The following is a 21,007-nucleotide window of genomic DNA, read 5'->3' on the forward strand; positions in this document are numbered from 1 at the left end:
CCCAGGGGGTCAAGTAAACATAAGTGATTTTTTCACTCTTATATTTATTCAATATTACCTTGGACTGGTACCGGAAGCGGAGGGCTGATCCCCTTTCCTTCATGTCTTAACGATCAAGATAACATCAAGATGCAGTGCCCTATGCACCATTTGGGTGCGGATAAGGGTTTTATTATTATTTTTTTAAAGAAAAATTAAATTGCGAGCCATCGAATATTCCATCTTATCTTAGAATATAAATATCGTAGTCGTACAGGAGAAAGTGACCAACTGACAAAACGTAAAATATTTATTGACTTGGCGTTTAATTTGTAGAACTCCATTTTAATTTTTGTATTAATTTTAAAAAAATCTGTGTTTGATTTAAAATTAATACATAAAACGTAAAATGTTCAGGAGGCCCATTCAAATCAATTTTGCTTGGCAAGAAAATAAACATCAATGCCGTTAGTCATTTTTAACAAGTCAATATATTATACTTCCAAGTTTAAAATCCTTTGGGAATTTTTCAGGGCAATATTAAGCTAGTAAGATATTAAATAGTCAATGATAACGTTTTTGTAAAAAATGCACTTGGTCACTTTCTCCTGTATGACTACGATATATTCCACTGTATATTTCGTTCAAAAGGATTTAAATACATAAAGAAATCCTTATATTTTTTACGTCCTTTCAAATCGTTTTATCGTGTTTTTTTTCTGAAAATCGGTCCAAACGCAGATAAGTAATGGCCATCGGAAAAGAACTAGAAATATTTCAGCGGAGAAAAATGAAATTATGACCACCAGGAACGAATATTAGGAACCCTTTTTTTCAATAATCTTCTGAAAATATCAAATAAATTACAGATTACGGGTCCCTCTTTCAATACTTCAAATAAATTTCCTGTTCGAAAGTAAAAGATCAAAAGGCTCCGAAATACAGCCTCCGTAGTAGAGCTTATAACGTGGAAATCCTTATATATTGGGAAAATTTTAAACCTATTTCCGTTTTATATGGTAGATCCTTAGAATGAAAAGCTCTTAGATATAATATATTTTCATTAATTTATTCGGCAGTCACTTTGGGGTCATATATACTTTATAAAATTAAAGAACTTTTAACCACTTTTTTATTGTTAGTACACTTTGACGTACCGGTTTTGACAAGAACCTTGTCATCATCAGTTTAAAATAAAAAGTTTAAAGTTAAAAGTGGTAACAACAAAGTTCTTTAATTTTAGAAAGCTTATTAAATTTGCCACAAAGTATCTGCGAAAAACATTCAAGAAATCATATATACTTATACATTTTTATAAAAAAATTACTTTTCAATTACCGCCATTTATTCAAACATATTGTGATTATAAATTTAAATCGTTGAATTAAATATGTGTGTGTGTGTGTATATATATACATATATATACAGGAGAAAGTGACCAAGTGCATTTTTTTACAAAAACGTGATCATTGACTATTTGATATCTTACTAGCTTAATATTGCCCTAAAAAAATCCCAAAGGATTTCAAACTTGGTAGTATAATATATTGACTTGTTGAAAATGACCAACTGCATTGATGTGTATTTTCTTGCCAAGCAAAATTGACTTAAATGGCCCTCCTGAACATTTTACGTTTTGTTAGTTGGTCACATTCTCCTGTACGACTACGACATGTGTGGTTAAGGAGCTGTGTTGTAATTTTGAACAATGATTGTTCCAGGTACCCCAGACGGACGACGGATTCCTGAATTTCACGTCCCTGAAACGGGAACACTCGGGATGGTACAAGTGCACAGCTAACCACAGCCTTGGAGTCTTCTCATCCATTGGATACTTCTTGAATGTCCGATGTAAGTGTTTCTGTTTCAGCCATATATGAAAAAAAATACATAAACTGAAGACCAAAATATTATGCATTTCAACGTTACAACTAAGCAAATCGCTTCGTGCAAATCAGTAAAAATATTGATTTTTTTGTTATTTTTTTATTATGACCGATCCGGATAACAGAGGTCCAAATAATCGAGGTTCTACTGTATGTATATAAAGCGTGTTTTTTTTAGAGGTTTATTTTTTAATCTGGCAATATTGTTTCTAGAGACTGTTTGAAAAAAACACGCTTTGAAAAAAACACGCTTTATATACATACAGTTTTTTTTAGAGGTTTATTTTTTAATCTGGCAATATTGTTTCTAGAGACTGTCAATTGGATAATTGACAGTTGATAGTTTTAAACAATTGATAGTGATACAATATTGTAGTCAGTACTTTTTTCCATTTCACCATGAATAGACTGAATCACCGTTATGCGCGTCGTAGGTTCGGAATGGGCCGTAAACAATATTCAGCTTGATCCTCGGGTCATGTCGGATTGTGGTCCCGTGGTGAGTGTCGTGGACTCTTAAGTCAGAGTTTCTCACTTCGAACCCACTCTACCACTATTTGATACCTATTTCTAATGATGAGCCGCTTAGGCTCACAGAAATGTATGAAATTGAAATATTTTTATAAATTATAAAAACACAAATATTTATCTGTTTAAAAAAAGCAATAAAACAATCCTCTTTTTCTCTTAATCGCTTTGGCAGTATATACTCGTATGCTACAAAAGGATTTTGTGATAATGTTTTTTTATGAATGATTTCAGATGACGTTGTTGAAGCGACTGAAGAACCTGACGAAGGCGAGAAGCCAACATCTGGAGAAGTCGAGGTAGCTTTGGGAGGAGCCGTCCAGTTGCAATGTCCCACAGGTAAGAAGGTGTTTCATATGTGTTGGATGATGGCCGTCAATGTACGAATGTTCGATGCATTGAAATGATGAAATAATATTGTTTGATCGAATAATAGTTTTAATATTATTTTACAATGTGTTTATATATCGCTCACTCCTTTCAAGAACGTCATAAATAAAAAAACTTGATTTTTCTGGAGAACGTTTTTAAAATTTAAAAATATAATACTATGTAGTAAAAATAAATATCAAGCCACTTATTGAACTTTTTAGTGTGCAACAGATATTTTTAGGTAAAACCTGAAGGTTTTTTCTCCATTTGAAAAAAATTTACTAGATTTAAAAAAATTATTAAACAATACCTTTCTTCAAAATGCAAAAACAGCACGTTCTTCCCTATAGCGGGTAAATGTTAAGTTCAAAATATGCCTCTTTTGTTGGGATATAGTACATTTTCTGGGCATTTCGAAAACATGCACAACTGAAAATTGACGATTTTTGATTTATGACGTTCTTAAAAGGAGTGAGCGATATAATAACAAATATTATAAACAAGATATTAAAAGAAATTATTAATGCGTCTGCCGCAAGCTATCGACGCTGCGAGAAATGTCAACCCCTTTGCTAATTGAGTCAATTATTCTCAACTGAAGCGAAGCCAAATCACTTTAATTGGGTTCACGTCATTTTTATTACGAAAACCCCCTCCAAGTCAAACAGACAATTAAACGTGACGTATTTGTGACGTCAGCCGTCGGAGGTTTAGCCAAACAATTAAAACACGTTTACTTTCCCGTCAGAGCGATGAGAATAATAAATTTTTGTACGAGAGTATCAAAATATAATCATTTATGTACTTTTTTGTATTCAGGGGTGGCAAGACCATTACAAACACGGTGATACCTCGTATAACGAACTAAATTCGTTCCAGGAGCAAATTCGTTTTAAGAAACGCGTTTTCCCATAACAATATAAATTATTAAACAAACAACTTTGCAACATTTTGAGTGTGTCCAAATACTTGTTTTACAAAATACAAATTTTCATCCCACCAATAGATGTCTCTAGTGAAGTTCTAGTTGTTCAAGAACAATGTTTCAAAATTGTTTCATATAAATAGAACTTTCAAGAATTTGAGTAGTGTGGTTGTTAATAATGGGTAGAATTGGTGAATGTTACACGTGTGTAAAGTGATCACTTAAACCAGCCTATGACGGTCGTCAGCCCCGTAAATGCCCAGACTTCCATATTCTTCTTCATCTTTGATGAGATGTCAAAAAATAATATGGCCTATAATTGTGATTGTAAATGAAAACTCTTGTTTTTTTTACATTTTGAGTTTTATTAATTTTTTGTTAATTTATGTTAAAATAAATATAGCTCAAATGGTAAAAAAAAAGTTTTTTCAATTTCATTTTATCTAACCACAAAGTGAATGCCGAAACAATACATATAATTGTATGTTTAATTCGTTTTAAAAACATTTTTTTTTCTCTTCTGAAAAAATATAAATAACTCAATGCCTTTCGACACGTTTTGATACTCAATTGCCCATTTATTCTATTCTGAAAGAGTTAGATGGTTAATTGAGATAAACCTGGGCGGTGAATTATTTCAATGAATCGTTTAGCAGGTCTAACGACGGGTTATCAATTATTTACTTGAACTATACGGGTGGCAGAAAAACAGGCCATCGGAATAAGAAAAATAAATCGTATCTAAAAATACCCTTGATTTATTGGTACAAAAATTGTGATGTTCTTTTTAATGGTCTTTGTACGCTTCCGTAGTGTAATGGTCAGCACGCTCAGCTACCGTTCTGGAGGTCCCGGGCTCGATACCCAGGGGGGTCAAATAAATATAAGTGATTTTTTCACTGCAATATTTATTCAATATTACCCTGGACTGGTACCTGAAGCGGAAGGCTGATCACCTTTCCTTCATGTGTAAACGATCAAGATAACACTGCGTTTATATGACGCAGTGCCCTATGCACCATTGGGGTACGGATAAGGGTTTTATTATTATTATTATTGTCGGGGGTGGGAAATTTTGCCTATCAATACTAAGTCAAAATTATCGATGAAAACTTAGAATGATCGAGAATGTCATTCTTTCCTCTGTGAGTTTTCGGCAGCATCTATGGTTGAGTTGAGTAGTAATGACTTAGATTATAAATTTTAAACCTGTCTCAGCTCGATATGAAACATGTATTATTCTTCCTCTTTTTTCTTTTTTTTATGAAAAAAGAAGTCTGAGTATCTCAAGTCTAGCGACCTAGCGTTTGGCTGGCTAAAGTGATCACTTCATACACTTTTGTAACGTTCACCATATTGTCCATTATTGAACATCCAAATTGCATTATTTCTTAAAAATGTATTTATTCAATGGTCTTACATCCTTCCGCAACTAGTTCTAATTATCAACTAGTTAATAGTTGCGAACTAACAACTAGTTTTGGAAGCTATGCTTACAAACCAAGTTGCCATGATATATTGTTTATATATTGTTTCAAAAATTCTTCACCTTTGCTTTCGATTTTTCCTTTATTTTTAAACACCGCCCCCTTGACTAACCCCCCTTCCCCCAAACTTACCCCTCTTTTTTATTTATTATGTTTTAGTTTAAATTTAGACCTGAAGATGGTAGCATAGCTTCCGAAACTAGTTGTCATAATAAAATGAACTCGAATGGTTAAAAAAACTAGTATTTTTCTCTTACAATTTTATCATGTCTTACCACAAAGTGAATGCCAAAATAATAATAAAAAATATACAGTTTATATAATATTAAAAAAGTATAAAAAAAATAGTCAAGGAATGTATTTAATATTCTTTCCAACTTATTTGATATTTTTTTTATTCATTTTTAAATCTTCGTTTTTACTCTTCAGGCAGCATCGGCTGTTGGGGGCGCTGGTCGGGCAGCCGCTGGGCGGGCGCGGGGGCGCAGGCCCCCCACGGGGCGCTCTCTCTACGGGGGCTGCTGTACCAGCAGGCCGGGCGCTACCGCTGCGAGGGGCTCTCTAGGGGCTCGCAGGGCCGCCTGCAGGTGCTCAGGGAGCACACCATTCTCGTCACTGGTGAGACCTCCGCCATATATGTACTAATTGCTGCTGAATAATGCTGTGAATGATGTAACTAACTATATTTTAGAGGCACTCTTCATCTTAAAACTAACTAACTAACTAACCCTCACGCCGCTTCCCCGCAGGGGTAGGCAGAGAGAATAGAACGCCACACCACTCTGTCTTTGCAAACATTCTTCGCCTTTTCCACGTTCATGCATCTCCTCATACATACCCGCCGATTGTTACGACTCCTAACCTGGCCACTTTCAAGTATTTGGCATTCCTGATCGTGCCATGTTTTTCTCGGTCTTCCTCTGCTCCTTTTTTCACTTACATTCGCCTCATAAATTTGTTTTACCGTTCTTTCCTCACTCATTCGTTCTACATGTCCAAACGATCTCAACACACCTTTCTTAATTTTATCGATAATGCTTATCTCAGCTTTGCATTCCTTCCTTATTTCACTATTCGCACATCTATCATACATCGTTTTGTCGCACATTCTTCTGAGAGATCGCATTTCGACTGCATTCAGTCTACTTTCATCCTTCTTTTGCCAACTCCATGTTTCACTTCCATACATTAGAGTTGGAACCAGGACTCAATTGTGCACTCTTCATCTTTATGGCATGATAATATAGCTAACTAATGACCAACACTGTAGTGTAATGGTTAGCGAGTACTGGAAGCGAGTACCGTACTGGAAGCCGCAGGTTTGATTCCCAGGGAGGTAGGTGAAGGATAAATATTACTGATATTAAACTCCAATATTTAACAATATCCTTATTTTGACCTAAATTGTAAGCTATAGCTAAACGTCAAATTAGTAGCTAAAATAATAAAAATGAGAATTATATTTTCTGGCGTTTCTCTTGTCGCACACTCCTTTCAAGAACGTCATAAATCAAAAATCGTCAATTTTCAAGTTGTGCATGTTTTTAGAATGCCCAGAAAATGTACTATATCCCAACAAAAGAGGCGTATTTTTAACTCAATATTTACCCGCTACAGGGCAGAAAGTGTTGTATAAGCGTTTTGAAGAAAAGGTATTGTTTAATTATTTTTTTTAATATACTTTTTTAAATATATTTTTCAAATGGGCAAAAACCTTCAGGGTTTACCCAAAAAGATCTGTTGCACAGTAAAAAGTTCAATACGTGGCTTGATATTTATTTTTAATACATTGTACTGTATTTTTAAACTTTAAAAACGTTCTCCTGAAAAATCAAGTTTTTTGATTTATGACGTTCTTGAAAGGAATGAGTGATGTATGTGATTATAATCCAGGATTCGGACCTCACATACTAACAAAAGAGCTTTTGCTTAATAACTAGCTTCTTTTTATCTCACCAATAGGTGTCCCTAGTGAAGTTCTAGTAATTCAAGAACAACGTTTCAAAATTGGTTCATATATATAGAACTTCCAAGAATTTGAGCAGTGTGGTTGTCAATAATGGGTAGAATTGGAGAATGTTACACGTGTGTAAAGTAATCACTAAAATCAGCTTATGACGGTCGTCAGCCCCGTAAATGCCCAGACTTCCATATTATTCTTCATCTTTGATGAGATGTCAAAAAATAATATTACTTTTTATTTAATTTATTATTAGATTAAAACCAATATTTTTAGCTTTTCCACTTTTTTATTTGACCAGCGACCGGGTTTCGTCGTTACCGACATCATCAGACTGGTCAGTCATCATCAGACTGGTCATCATCAGACCAGTCTGATGATGTCGGTAACGACGAAACCCGGTCGCTGGTCAAATAAAAAAGTGGAAAAGCTAAAAATATTGGTTTTAATCTAATAATAAATTAAAAATGCAATTCCATCACGAAGTGTCAGTGGATAATATAAAACTTTTTATTTAGTTTGACGTTTTTGATTGCGTAGTCCGCCAGACGAATGTTTAGTTATTAAGGGTTAAAATCATGTTCCGCGTACTTCATTTTAAAAATAAAATTATAATTAAACAGCTCAAAATGGTGTCGCGAAGATATTTTCTAGTCCACAAAGTAAAACAGGAAAGCTATCCCTTCTCTTTGATCATCCAATTTGGGGAAATTCCGGGAAAAGATTCATTACTTTCGCAAAAAACTCGTAAAAAAAACAATTACGTAAAATTAAGGAAAATATTCGGAAATAAAAAAAGTTGAGGGCGGTATATTAAACGTAATATCCGCTGTCTGGGCGGGTAGGTCCTCGAGAGCGAGTGTAATGTGAGGAATAGTTTTGGAGGATGCTGAAATATTTGGGGTAAGGAATTCCTGGTTCGCTCCTCGCAAATTTCACAAAGCTACTGATTCACAGTGTCGCTTGCTATAATCAAAAATCTTTGTTCTTTGCTGAATAAAAAATGATTCGGGACCCTACTCTCGAACCAAGCAGTGCTTTAAAATTTCGACATTTCAATTTTCAGTAGAAATAAATCTATACAAATAGCAAAGTTAATATTCATTTGTTCAATTTTAAACAGATTTTTGACAACATTTTGAGTGTGTCCAAATACTTGTTCAAAAAATCTGGATTATCTCCAATTACAGGAGTTATTTTCATATTATTTTTTGACATCTCATCAAAGATGAAGAAGAATATGGAAGTCTGGGTATTTGCGGGGCTGACGAGCGTCATATGCTAGTTTACGTGATCACGTGTGTGCAACATTCACCATTTCTACCCATTATTGACAACCGCACTACTCAAATTCTTGGAAGTTCTAGATATATGAACCAATTTAGAAACCTTGTTCTTGAATCACTAGATTAGTGACAGATATTGCCTATTAGATTTACCTGACAGTGAAAAACACGCTTGTTTTGATAAACAATTGTTTACTGCTATGGCAGCATCTGTCGAATACAATAGTAGCAATCTTTTAATTTGGTGTGTTGCCGTAACGTTCAAAAGATGCTACCACACTGGTAAAAAAACGATCACAGATAAAAAAACCTGCAATATAAGAGCACACACTTATTCGATTGCAAAATCATGGCAAAATTTTAAAACAGGCCATGGATATTTAATATTTTGAAAAAACGAACAATATATTCAAACAACTCTAGGAGTTCTTAGATTTTAAACAAACAATGTCTAACGAGATGGAAGATGTCGTTAGGTGGGGAAGGCAACTGAGAATACAAACGGTTTGCGCATGTCAAGAGAATGGACTCACCCACATTATACAACACGACCAACCCCAAGGTAGATGACTCTCGGAGGCAGACCACCAAGGAGAATTAGTGACAGCTGGAAATCTATATCGCAGGAAGCTTATCTTCTAACAGGCCACAGGGCCTACACCAACAAAAATGAGAATAAAAATATTTGCATTAGAGAGATTTAAAACAATTAAACCCTTCATCTTGTACATTTCTACATATTGCACGATAATTTGGAAACAGTGATGCTGAGAATGTATTACTTTTTGTCTTTTTTTGGATATGATGTCGAATGCTATTATTATCGCACGATTCAGTGTTAGCCGCCCGAGTCAAACGCGTCGTGAACGCTCCGGCGAATTTTGACACTTTGATCGCGAGCAACAAAAGAGATATAATTTACAAAGGAAACTAGGGACAATGGTGGTTTGGGGAAATTATGGACTGGCGGCAATTGAGACTGCGAAGCCACAAAGGCAATAAGTGTCATTTGATGCGCTTCGAAATAATGACGAAAAATATAACTGTTTTTAATGACTGTAACCTACTCTATTTGGGTTCTTATATCCAGTAATTTGGGATGAAATATCTAGAATAATAGCAGGATTTATAAGAAATAATTAGTAAAATCTATAATAATTTTAAAAATTCTTGAATATGTTTTTCTGATACTTTGTAGCTCGTGTATCTTTATACAATAAATAAAACTCAAGCTTTGTTTTTCACCTCTTTTACTTTTGGTACTTTCGGCAACCGGTTTAAACAAATACCTTGTCATATTCAGGGATTGACTAGCATATATCTATCTTTGAAGATGACAAGGTTCTTGTCGAAACCAGTTGGAAAAAAGTACCAAAAATTAAAGTGGTAAAAAACAAAGATCAAATTTCATTAATCAGCCACATTTTGGTAAAATCTATCCATTCGTAAAATAAGTTTTGCTAAGTAAATATTACTATTTTTTTAAATCTATTGTGACACGTGTTTGACATTCCGTGTTTTAAAATGATGGGGAATGCATCGAAATACGTGTCACAATAGATTTTAATAAATACTGGTATTTACTAAGTAAAATTTAAATTTGAAACAAGCTCTAATTTAATTTTATAAAGTTTTATAAAATGTACAAATAAGTATTTACAGAATAATTGGTCAGACTTCTATCTTTCGTATAAAAATGAAAGATCTTTCATTTCAAGTTGAAATACCTATAAAATTGTACGCTGAATAATCCAGTGTCTAATCGCATATGAAATAACTATAGTAAAATGGCTTTTTTATTTTTTTTTTAAATATACAAATAAGTATTTAAAGAATAATTCGTCAGACTTTTAACTTCTTTCGTATTAAATTTAAAGATCGTTAATTTCAAGTTGAGATACCTTTAAAATTGGATGCTGAATAATCCAGTGTCTGATCACATATGAATATTTTTTTTAAACACCGAATTTTTATCTACCAAATTGACACATACCCTCTTTTCACTCTCCCACCCTCAATAATTATTACAAGCGAGGGCGGAGATAATTAGGAAGGTTTGTGCTTCTAAGGATTTCTTTAATTACCGCTTCAGAACAATCAGCCTCGCGTTTCAAGTAAAATTAAGTTAAAAAAAAACAACCCATAAAAAAAGTACTTTGATTTACAATAGTAGATACATACTTGCTTCTCACTATATCGACTAACAAAAGGTTAATATAAGAGGTTTTCGAGTTGTGAAAATATTTTGACGCAAGTACTCTCTTTCAAAATTTATATTATTTTAAAATATCCATATTATTTACAAAAAAGTAACATACTATACATTTAAGGAATTAGATTAACACAGTACCATAAAAAAAAAACAATTATTAAAAAATGTAGATAAGATACCGAAATAAATGATGTGACTAGCACATTTGGCTACCATTGAAGTCCCAGGTTTGATGCCCAGCGAGGTCAAAATAAATAAAAGTACATTGACATCTCAACACCGATGGATAAGCAAAAGAATCATGGTTAGAATGGTTAATATTGCACAGTGTGATTACTTAATCCAGATCATGACAGATCATAAGCCTTATTAATGCCCAGAATAAAATAAACTACCCTTCTAAAATAATAATCTAATTTATTATGTTTACCTTTTTTTAAAGAGAAATTTTTGTGATTTTAATTACATAGAAAAATACTAATTTAATACTATTTTTGTGAACCTTAGCGGCTCATTATTAGATATAGGTATAAAATCATGGTAGAGTGGGTTCGAACCTAGAAACTCTGACTCAAGAGTCCGCGACACTAACCACGGGACCACATCTTTATAAATACAATATTTAAAAATCTTTATCTTTATGAAAATTTAAAAAATTATTTTAAAATTTTGAAGAGTTCAATATAACCTTGCTTGTTTTACAAATACGAAGAAACGATAATTTCACTGACTGGATGAGATATACATCTGAAACGTCTTTCACTTCACATGTATTTGTATAGCTCTGATTTGTAAGGAATTTCTTTCAGGAAAAAACAAACTTGTTATCTTTGTATTTTATCTTTCAGTAGTCTGACGCCACCCTGAAACCTGATACCGACTACCATATCAGTTATTTTGTCAATAAACAAATATATACATATATATATATATATATATATATATATATATATATATATATATATATATATATATATATATATATATATATATATATATATATATATATATATATATATATATATATATATATATATATATATATATATATATATATATATATATATATATATATATATATATATATATATATATATATATATATATATTTATATATATATATATATATATATATATATATATATATATATATATATATATATATATATATATATATATATATATATATATATTTATATATATATATATATATATATATATATATATATATATATATATATATATATATATATATATATATAATATATATATATATATATATATATATATATATATATATATATATATATATATATTTATATATATATATATATATATATATATATATATATATATATATATATATATATATATATATATATATATATATATATATATATATATATATATATATATATATATATATATATATATATATTTATATATATATATATATATATATATATATATATATATATATATATATATATATATATATATAAATATATATATATATATATATATATATATATATATATATATATATATGTATGTGTGTGTGTGTATCAAACGGGCACAAATTACACATTTGTGTCAACACTGACGGCAGTCACTTGACGGATATCATCTTTTAAAAAAAGTTCTAAAGGTCCTTTTTTTAATATAAAAAGTGATTTAAAAAGAATGTGGAATGAATAATTTTACCCTACGGCTGTCTTCTTCAGAAATGTCAAATATTATTGGCGTACGACGCCATTTGTATCTATATTTTGAAAAGTTTTATAGGAAATACAGGTAAATATGAAGACCCAAACATTCTCAGATCAATTTACAGAAAGAAAAAATCATTAAAAACCCATTGTTTACAAAATGTTACATTGATTTCTACTCTATTGAATTAGATTTGGCAATTTCGCATTTTATTCGAATGTCAAAAACGTTACCCCTAAAAAGCGCATGATTCGCAAAATTTGCGCCCATAGTAAAAACGACAAGCATCGCCTGAAGGAGAAATCTCGATGCAAATAAATATCTTTTAACGATTCGCTGAAAGATTTCCTGAAAAATCTCTACTGATTCCGGTCGGATAAGATATCAGGGATGGGATAATCCTGAATAAGCAGTCGGCAAAACGGGAAATCAATCCACAGCCATCGATAAATCGGTTCGAAAACTTTTCGTTTTTCATCTAGCGTCTGGCGAATTGCCTCGTATTTGTAACATGGCATCCAGTTTTCAAAAAAAAAACATTTTTCAATTTTTTTTTATTTAATTACAACATTTTGAGGGTGTTCAAATACTTGTTCACAAAACTAGATTATCTCCAATTATAGGAGTTGTTTTCATATTATTTTTGACATATCATCAAAGATATTCCAGACTTCCATATTTTTCTTCATCTTTAATGAGATGTCAAAAAAAAAAAATTTAACACTGGTTTTTAAAAAAATATGATTTAACAAGCGTTAAATAGCAACTTTTTTTTAAATCCAGGTAACATTTGACGTTATTATTTTTATTTTCTTAAATCACCGTTAATATATTTTTAAAAAATCCAAATAAATATATGGTTATGAAAAGAAAAGACTTTAATTTAAAAAAAGAATTTAAAAAATATATATAGAAAAATATTTTACTGTTTTTTTCTCAGTCTGATTCAATTTACATTGTTTTAAATCGCGTGCGAAGGTACGACCAACTTCTCTCGTGGTCGTCCGCGTTCTGAAATTAAATTTTGAGAATTCTCCTTTAAGAAAAATTACACTGTACCTGTGTTCACTGTTTCCATCTACGGTTTAATTTGAAAAAGCTTTTATTGGTATGTAAAATAATCCAGTTAGGATCTTGATCTTGTACCATATCGCTCACTCCTTTCAAGAACGTCATAAATCAAAAAGCTTGATTTTTCAGGAGAACGTTTTTAAAGTTTAAAAATATAATACAATGTATTAAAAATAAATGTCAAGCCACTTATTGAACTTTTTACTGTGCAACAGATCTTTTAAGGTAAAACCTGAAGGTTTTTTCTCCATTTGAAAAATATTTAATATATTTCAGAAAATAATTAAACAATAATTTTTCTTCAAAATGCAAAAACAACACTTTCTGCCCTGCAGCAGGTAAATATTAAGTTAAAAACATGCCTTTTTTGCTGGGATATAGTAAATTTTCTGGGCATTTTGAAAACATGTACAACTGAAAATTGACGATTTTTGATTTATGACGTTCTTGAAAGGAGTGAGCGATATATGTACCGATAAATATAAGGGTCTCTGAAGTCTGATATGGAGTATAGACCGCCACACTAACCTGTCTTTGCCAATCTTCGCCTCTTCCACGTTCATGCATCTCCCCATGCATACCCGCCGATTATTCAGACTTCTGACTTGACCAAACCAACATGCAAATAATGCCTACCTCAATTTTCCAATAAAAAATAGCTTTTTAATACGTCGTTTCGTTATTTAATGACTTAATGAATAATGAAAGCACGTTAAATAGCTGCTACTTCTACTACTACCATCACGCCGTTTCCCCGCAGGGGTAGGCAGAGAGGATGGAACGCCACACTGTTCTGTCCTGACATACACTCCCCGCCTCCTTCATATCTTAAATAGCTGTATTGCGTAATATTAAAAGCTCATTTGACCGAAAATGATATAAGTTTGATTTTATTTTATTTTTTTTGTATTTTAGACAGGCACCGTGGCGTAATTGGTTAGACACTCGACTGCGAAACTGGCGTCACGGGTTCGATTCCCGACAGTGGCAAAATGAGTTCAATAAAGATTTATTTTCAATTCGTCTGGGTGTTTTTTATGTATTTTTCACATTTACGTTCCCTATCCTTACTATCATACCTCCTGCAGACATGAATCTAAAAATAGACGCTTTGCGAATCATTTCTTTTTTTTTAAATATATCTTTTATATTTTCACATAGTGTGTTTTCGATGATGTGTGTATTTTTCTGGGTGATTTCTTGAGATTTGTGTACTTTTTTCTTAAGACAGATAGTTTTATCCATTAAGATAATTAGGTTTTTATCGAAACGGTATGATTTTTTTATATATATTTAATTTCTGAATAGTCGAACTAACCTCATTGGAAAACCAACCTCAAGGTACAAGCTAACTACAAGGTTTTTGACAGGAAAAGATTTCAGAATTCACCAAATTTCTTTAGTCAATTGGATGTAATATTTCAGGAAATCGAATCTACGTATTTGTACTGCGCCTAATTCCCTGATTGCTTTTTTCATGACCACGATCTTTCAGGCTTACCGGAGGCTTTGCCAGGAACATCTGAAAAAAAGTACGAAAGCTTAATTGGAAATCGAAGATGGCTAACAGACATTTCGAAATTCAACTTACAAATTCATTTTTTTTCATAATTTAATAATTGTATATATGAATAAAAAAATTTAAATATGTAAATACCTACATAATTAGTTTAAACTACTTAAAAAATATATTTAGTGTAAGTTTCAATCCAAGCACAAGAGCTTAGACTTTTTATGAGAAACACAGCGTAACTAGTATAAGATATATTATATGTAGATATGTGTAGTTAATGAAATAAATTATCTACAACATTTTGAGTGTGTCCAAATACTTGTCCACAAAACCTGGATTATCTCCAATTACAGGAGTTATTTTCACATTATTTTTTAACATCTCATCAAAGATGAAGAAGAGTATGGAAGTCTGGGTATTTACGGGGCTGACGACCGTCATGGGCTGGTTTAAGTGATCACTTTACACACATGTAACATTCACCAATTCTACCCATTATTGACAACCACACTACTCAAATTCTTGTAAGTTCTATATATATGAACCAATTTAGAAACCTTGTTCTTGAATCACTAGAACTTCACTAAAAAATAAAAAAATAATATGAAAATAAATTATCATTTATTTTACCGTTATATAAAAATGTGTATTGAAAACATAAATTAATTCCAAAATAATCACCCTTTGTGCATGGGTATATAATGACATAATTTTGATATTGTTTAACCAGAAAAATTGTGAAAAAAAAATTAAGTTAATAAAATTAAAAATTATTCAAGAAAACATGTAATATTGATTTATTATTAGATTAAAACCAATATTTTTAGCTTTTCCACTTTTTTATTTGACCAGCGACCGGGTTTCGTCGTTACCGACATCATCAGACTGGTGAGAGGCTATACAAATTGTTATGTTATATATAAAAGAAGGCAGGAGTTGATAACCATGATTTGATATAATTTTATGAGAAATTAATTTAATTTGAGTGAATTTAAGTATTGTATGATATTTAAAATATTTTTTATAAAGGTTTTTTTGTATTGAAAGCACGATTTTATATAAAGTTATAATAGATTTGCATTTTTTGTAAATGAATTTAAATTATGTAACGAGGTATCAGGAAATGCTGGTTGACGGCTCCTTCCACTAAGCTGTGGTTGTCCGGGGGGAGTCCGAAGTTCTCTGAAATGTAAATTTCCCGGCAGTCATTTCTTATCGACAAGACATTAAGGCATCTATTGTTTCTTTTCTAATGGGTAAAGTAAGGGAGAATGAATGTGTGTTACTTGATCATTTAATATGTATTTATTATGACAATTTTTTAATCTATTTATTTCCAAAATTTCGAGCCTATCTAATTTTTTACCTTTACTACATTTGTGTAAGATTTTTACATTAACATTTTTATCGAAATCATGATTTGACTCTATCAAGTGGTTTGCAAAAGTGGAGTTTTCTTTTTTATTTCTCCAACTTTGGACATGTTCGTTTATTCTTATTTTAAACGATCGTCCTGTTTGCCCCACGTATTCAGCACTGCATGATCCACAACTTAATAAATATGAGCCTGAATTTGTTTCTTTTTCCCTTTTATCTTTATTATTAATTAGTATTTTCCCCAGATTTGAATTATTATAAAAGGCTATGGAACATTCATCTTTGTTCGCTAGTTTTCCGATTCTGTTACTACTATCCCCTATAAAAGATAATTTAGCCCATTTTTTAACTACTTTTGAAGTCTCTGTAATGAGAGCTTTATTTAATTGAGATGTTGCAAGTCTCTTTTTTTTTTTTTTTTTTTTTTCCTAATTAATTGATCAATTAAACCACATTCATAACCGTTATTGGAGGCTATCGTCTTTATGATATTAAGTTCAGAGTTGTAATTATCATTATTTAATGGGACATACAACAGCCTATGAATTAAACTATGAAATACAGCGAGTTTATGGGAAATATGATGCTTAGATTTGTTATGAATGATGTTATCGCTGTATGTGGGTTTTCTGTAAATCGCAAATTCTAATTTATTGTTTTCGATTCTTATTTTTAAATCAAGGAAATTTATTACTTTACCGCCCAGTTCCATAGTGAATTGAATTGATTTATTAATTTTGTTTATTTCTGTTAGGAAAATGTCTAATTGTCTTTGGCTTCCTGACCATACAATTAGTATATCATCGACGTAGCAGCGATAAAATTTAACGTTAGTGAAAGATTTTAATTTTGTAATGGATTTTTCCATATGATCCATGAATATTTCAGCAAGAAAAAAAAAAGTGGAAAAGCTAAAAATATTGGTTTTAATCTAATAATAAATTAAAAATGCAATTCCATCACGAAGTGTCAGTGGACAATATAAATCTATGTAATATTGAATTGATGTTTTACTTGATAAATACCTCTATTTCTTAAAATCTATTGCAAAACGTATTTTAATGCATTTCGCATGTGTCGGGTTGTGGTCCCGTGGTTAGTGTCGCGGACTCTTACCCACTCTACCATAATTTAATGCCTATTTCTAACAATGAGCCGCTTAGACTCACAGGAATAGTATGAAATTGAACTGTTTTGAATATTGAAAGCATTAACTTTGTGGATCATATTGATCTATTATTTTGAGAAATAAAAAGACTTCATAAAAAAGACACTCACATTGATGTGAGTGGATCAAAAAACAAAGTCTTTTATTCTCAAAATAATATGAAATTGAACTATTTGTGATAATAATAAAAACACAAATATATCTCTTATAAAAAAAATGCCACTTTATTTACCGTAAGATTAAGATTTACCGTATAATTGAAGTAAAACACAAATTAAAATAGGATAGTTATTATATTATTGTTATATTCGTCCGCCTCCGTAGTGTATTGGTCAGCATGCTCGGCTACCATTCCGGAGGTCCCGGGTTCGATTCCCAGGGGGGTTTAATAAATATAAGTAATTTTTTCACTCTAATATTTATTCAATATTACACTAGACTTGTACCTGAAGTGGAGGCCTGATCACCTTTCCTTTATGTGTAATCGATCGAGATAACACTGCGTTTATATGAAGCAGTGCCCTATGCACCATTGGGGTGCGGTAAGGGATTTATTTATTATAATAATTAGTTATTACCACAAATTGACTTCCGAATCAAATAAAAAATAAATTAAAAATTAAATGTAATCAGTGGCTAGTTACTGTCTGAAACCAGTTCCTATCTGAGACCAGTTACTGGCAGTTGCCAGTCACTGACTCTATAATTTACCCTCCTTCCTGTATATTATCAGTGTTCTGGTGATAGTTATTTGATCTTGCCCCTTGTATTATAATACACCCTTTCCACCCCAAGTCGATGGGGTTCAAATAGTTTGAGAACTATTTGCAAACATCATTCTGTTTAATTACAACAAGTACTTGTAGCTATACGCATTATCTTCTAGATACAGTTCAGCGTTAGGTGTATAATTTTACAACATTTTGAGTGTGTGCAAACACTTATTCACAATTTTATTTTTTGATATCTCATCAAAGATGAAGAAGAATATGGAAGTCTGGGCATTTACGGGGCTTACGACCGTCATAGGCTGGTTTGAGTGATCACTTTACACACGTGTAACATTCACCAATTCTACCCATTATGGACAACCACACTACTCAAATTCTTGGAAGTTCTATATATATGAACCAATTTAGAAACCTTGTTCATGAATCACTAGAACTTCACTAGAGACATCTATTGGTGAGATGTAAAGAAGCTTTTTATCAAGCAGAAACTCTTATATTAGTATGTGAGATCCGAATCCTGGATTATAAAATCACACACATGAGAAACGCCAGAAAATACCATTTTCATTTTTATTATTAAGCTTATAATTTGACCAGATAATTTATTTACAACATTTTGAGTGTGTCTTCTTCATCTTTGATGAGATATCAAAAAATAAAATGAAAATAACTCCTGTAATTGGAGATAATCCAGATTTTGTGAACAAGTATTTGGACACACTCAAAATGTTGTAAACTTATTCACAAATCTGGGTTTTCTACACTAAGAGGTAATTTAAACAAATAACCAATAAGTGTAGATTTTTTTTGACGTCTCAACATAGATGAAGATTTATTTAGAAGTCTTGGTATTTACGGTGGTTATGATCCATCATAGGCTGGTTCATCTTACTTGAAATGCCAAAAAAAAAATACTTCTGTAATAAATAACTACTGTAATAAATAACTGTCCGCCTCCGTAGTGTAATGGTCAGCACGCTCGGCTACCGTTCTGGAGGTCCCGGGTTCGATTCCCAAGGGGGGTAAAATAAATATAAGTGATTTTTTCACTGTAATATTTATTCAATATTATTACCCTGGACTGGTACCTGAAGCGGAGGGCTGATCACCTTTCCTTCATGTGTAAACGATCAAGATTAACACTGCGTTTATATGACGCAGTGCCCTATGCATCATTGGGGTGCGGATAAGGGTTTTATTATTATTTATTATTAATAAATAACTTAAAGTTAATTTTTTTTAAAAGTCCGCCTCCATAGTGTAATTGTCAGCGCGCTCGGCTACCATTCTGGAGGTCCCGGATGCGATTCCTAGAGGGGGGGTCTTATAAATATGAGTGATTTTTTTTACTCTAATATTTATTCAATTTTACCCTGGACTGGTACTTGAAGCGGAGGGCATGTCACCTTTCAGTGCCTTATTAATCCATAGAGCACTTCAAAACACAAGCTGGAAAAGTATTATTACATAAAGTTAACAAGGCATGATCAGGAAAGTAATTTATAAAATGTACCACAAAGTATCTGCGAAAAACACTCAAGAAAGTAGTACGAAGTAGACAAAATGTTAGGAATAATAAACTGAATGCGCTTCAAAATAAGTTCTCGGGTAAGCCTACAAAAGCATCCAGCATAATTGAACATGTTCTCTATAAACTTTGGCTTCAGGGGACGCCTGAAATTTCAGGAAAATTCCTGAAAAATGCTGACGGCCGCGACCCCCCAGCAAGGCGGAAACTTCGAGTCCAACTTTAACCTAATAATATTTACCAGCGAGTTAGCTTGACAGGTAGAGGGTAGGGATGTCATCAGCTCTTAAGGAAGGGTTGGTGGATATGTGAAAGACTTCATTTTCTCTACGTGTGCTTATTTTATTTATTTTTATTTCAAACCTTGGGGTGAACTATGTGTGTGTGTGTGTGTGTGTGTGTGTGTGTGTGTGTGTGTGTGTGTATATGTATCTATGTATGTATATATATATATATATATATATATATATATATATATATATATATATATATATATATATATATATATATATATATATATATATATATATATATATATATATATATATATATATATATATATATATATATATATACATATATATATTTACACCAGTCCAGTCCAGGGTGATAATAAATAATTATTAGAGTGTAAAATAACTAACATTTATTTTCACCCCCCCCCCCGCCCTGAGAATCAAAACCGGGACCTCCAGCATGGTAGCTTAAAATGCTTACCATTACACTACGGAAACACAACCAAAATTTGAACAGTGTGGTGTGGTGACAAATCCTCGGTGAAATAGTAAATGTTACATGTATTTAAAGTGATCACATAAACTTGCTTTTGACAGATCGGAAGCCCTGTAAATACTTGGCAACCCATATTCTTCTTCACATATGTTGAGATATCAATATAACTCCTAAATAAACCCTCTATTTTGATTATATATATTTTTATTTTGTATATTAAAAGCATTGATAACTGTGTGGTATGTCAATAAAATTACACAAAGTTAACAATGGATGGTAAGGAGAGTGTTTTTTTTTTAATATTTACATTTCAAATATATTTAAAACCTATTTTGATTTATTTCTAAACCTATTTTTTTATCCACCCTCAAAATAAAAATATTGTGATTAAAACATTGTGATAAAAATTTTGTTCAGTTATTATTAAAAATGATTAAAATGATTTAAAGAACAATGGTATTTTTTTGTGATTTTTTATAAGGTCAAACTTATACGACGTTAACTGAAAACTTCTTCTAACCCTTGTCCGCACCCCAAAGGTG

The 21,007-nt window shown here is 31.6% G+C and overlaps 1 protein-coding gene across 1 annotated transcript in view; it reads left to right on the forward strand.

The window, feature by feature from the left end:
• Positions 1-21,007, forward strand: part of LOC148311108 (immunoglobulin superfamily DCC subclass member 3-like) — a gene marked incomplete at its 5' end in the record, with an annotated part of 50,416 nt that overhangs the window by 9,915 nt on the left and 19,494 nt on the right. The window contains 3 exons of the mRNA XM_088257219.1: positions 1,701-1,830; positions 2,628-2,732; positions 5,607-5,795. Coding sequence (XP_088113345.1) covers positions 1,701-1,830; positions 2,628-2,732; positions 5,607-5,795 — 424 coding nt within the window. The remainder of the gene's footprint in view (positions 1-1,700; positions 1,831-2,627; positions 2,733-5,606; positions 5,796-21,007) is intronic.

This window comes from Brachycentrus maculatus, unplaced genomic scaffold, assembly GCF_059751285.1.
Source record: "Brachycentrus maculatus isolate JH-2025_06_01 unplaced genomic scaffold, ASM5975128v1 h1tg000075l, whole genome shotgun sequence".
In the NCBI taxonomy this organism is placed as follows: Eukaryota; Metazoa; Arthropoda; class Insecta; order Trichoptera; family Brachycentridae; genus Brachycentrus; species Brachycentrus maculatus.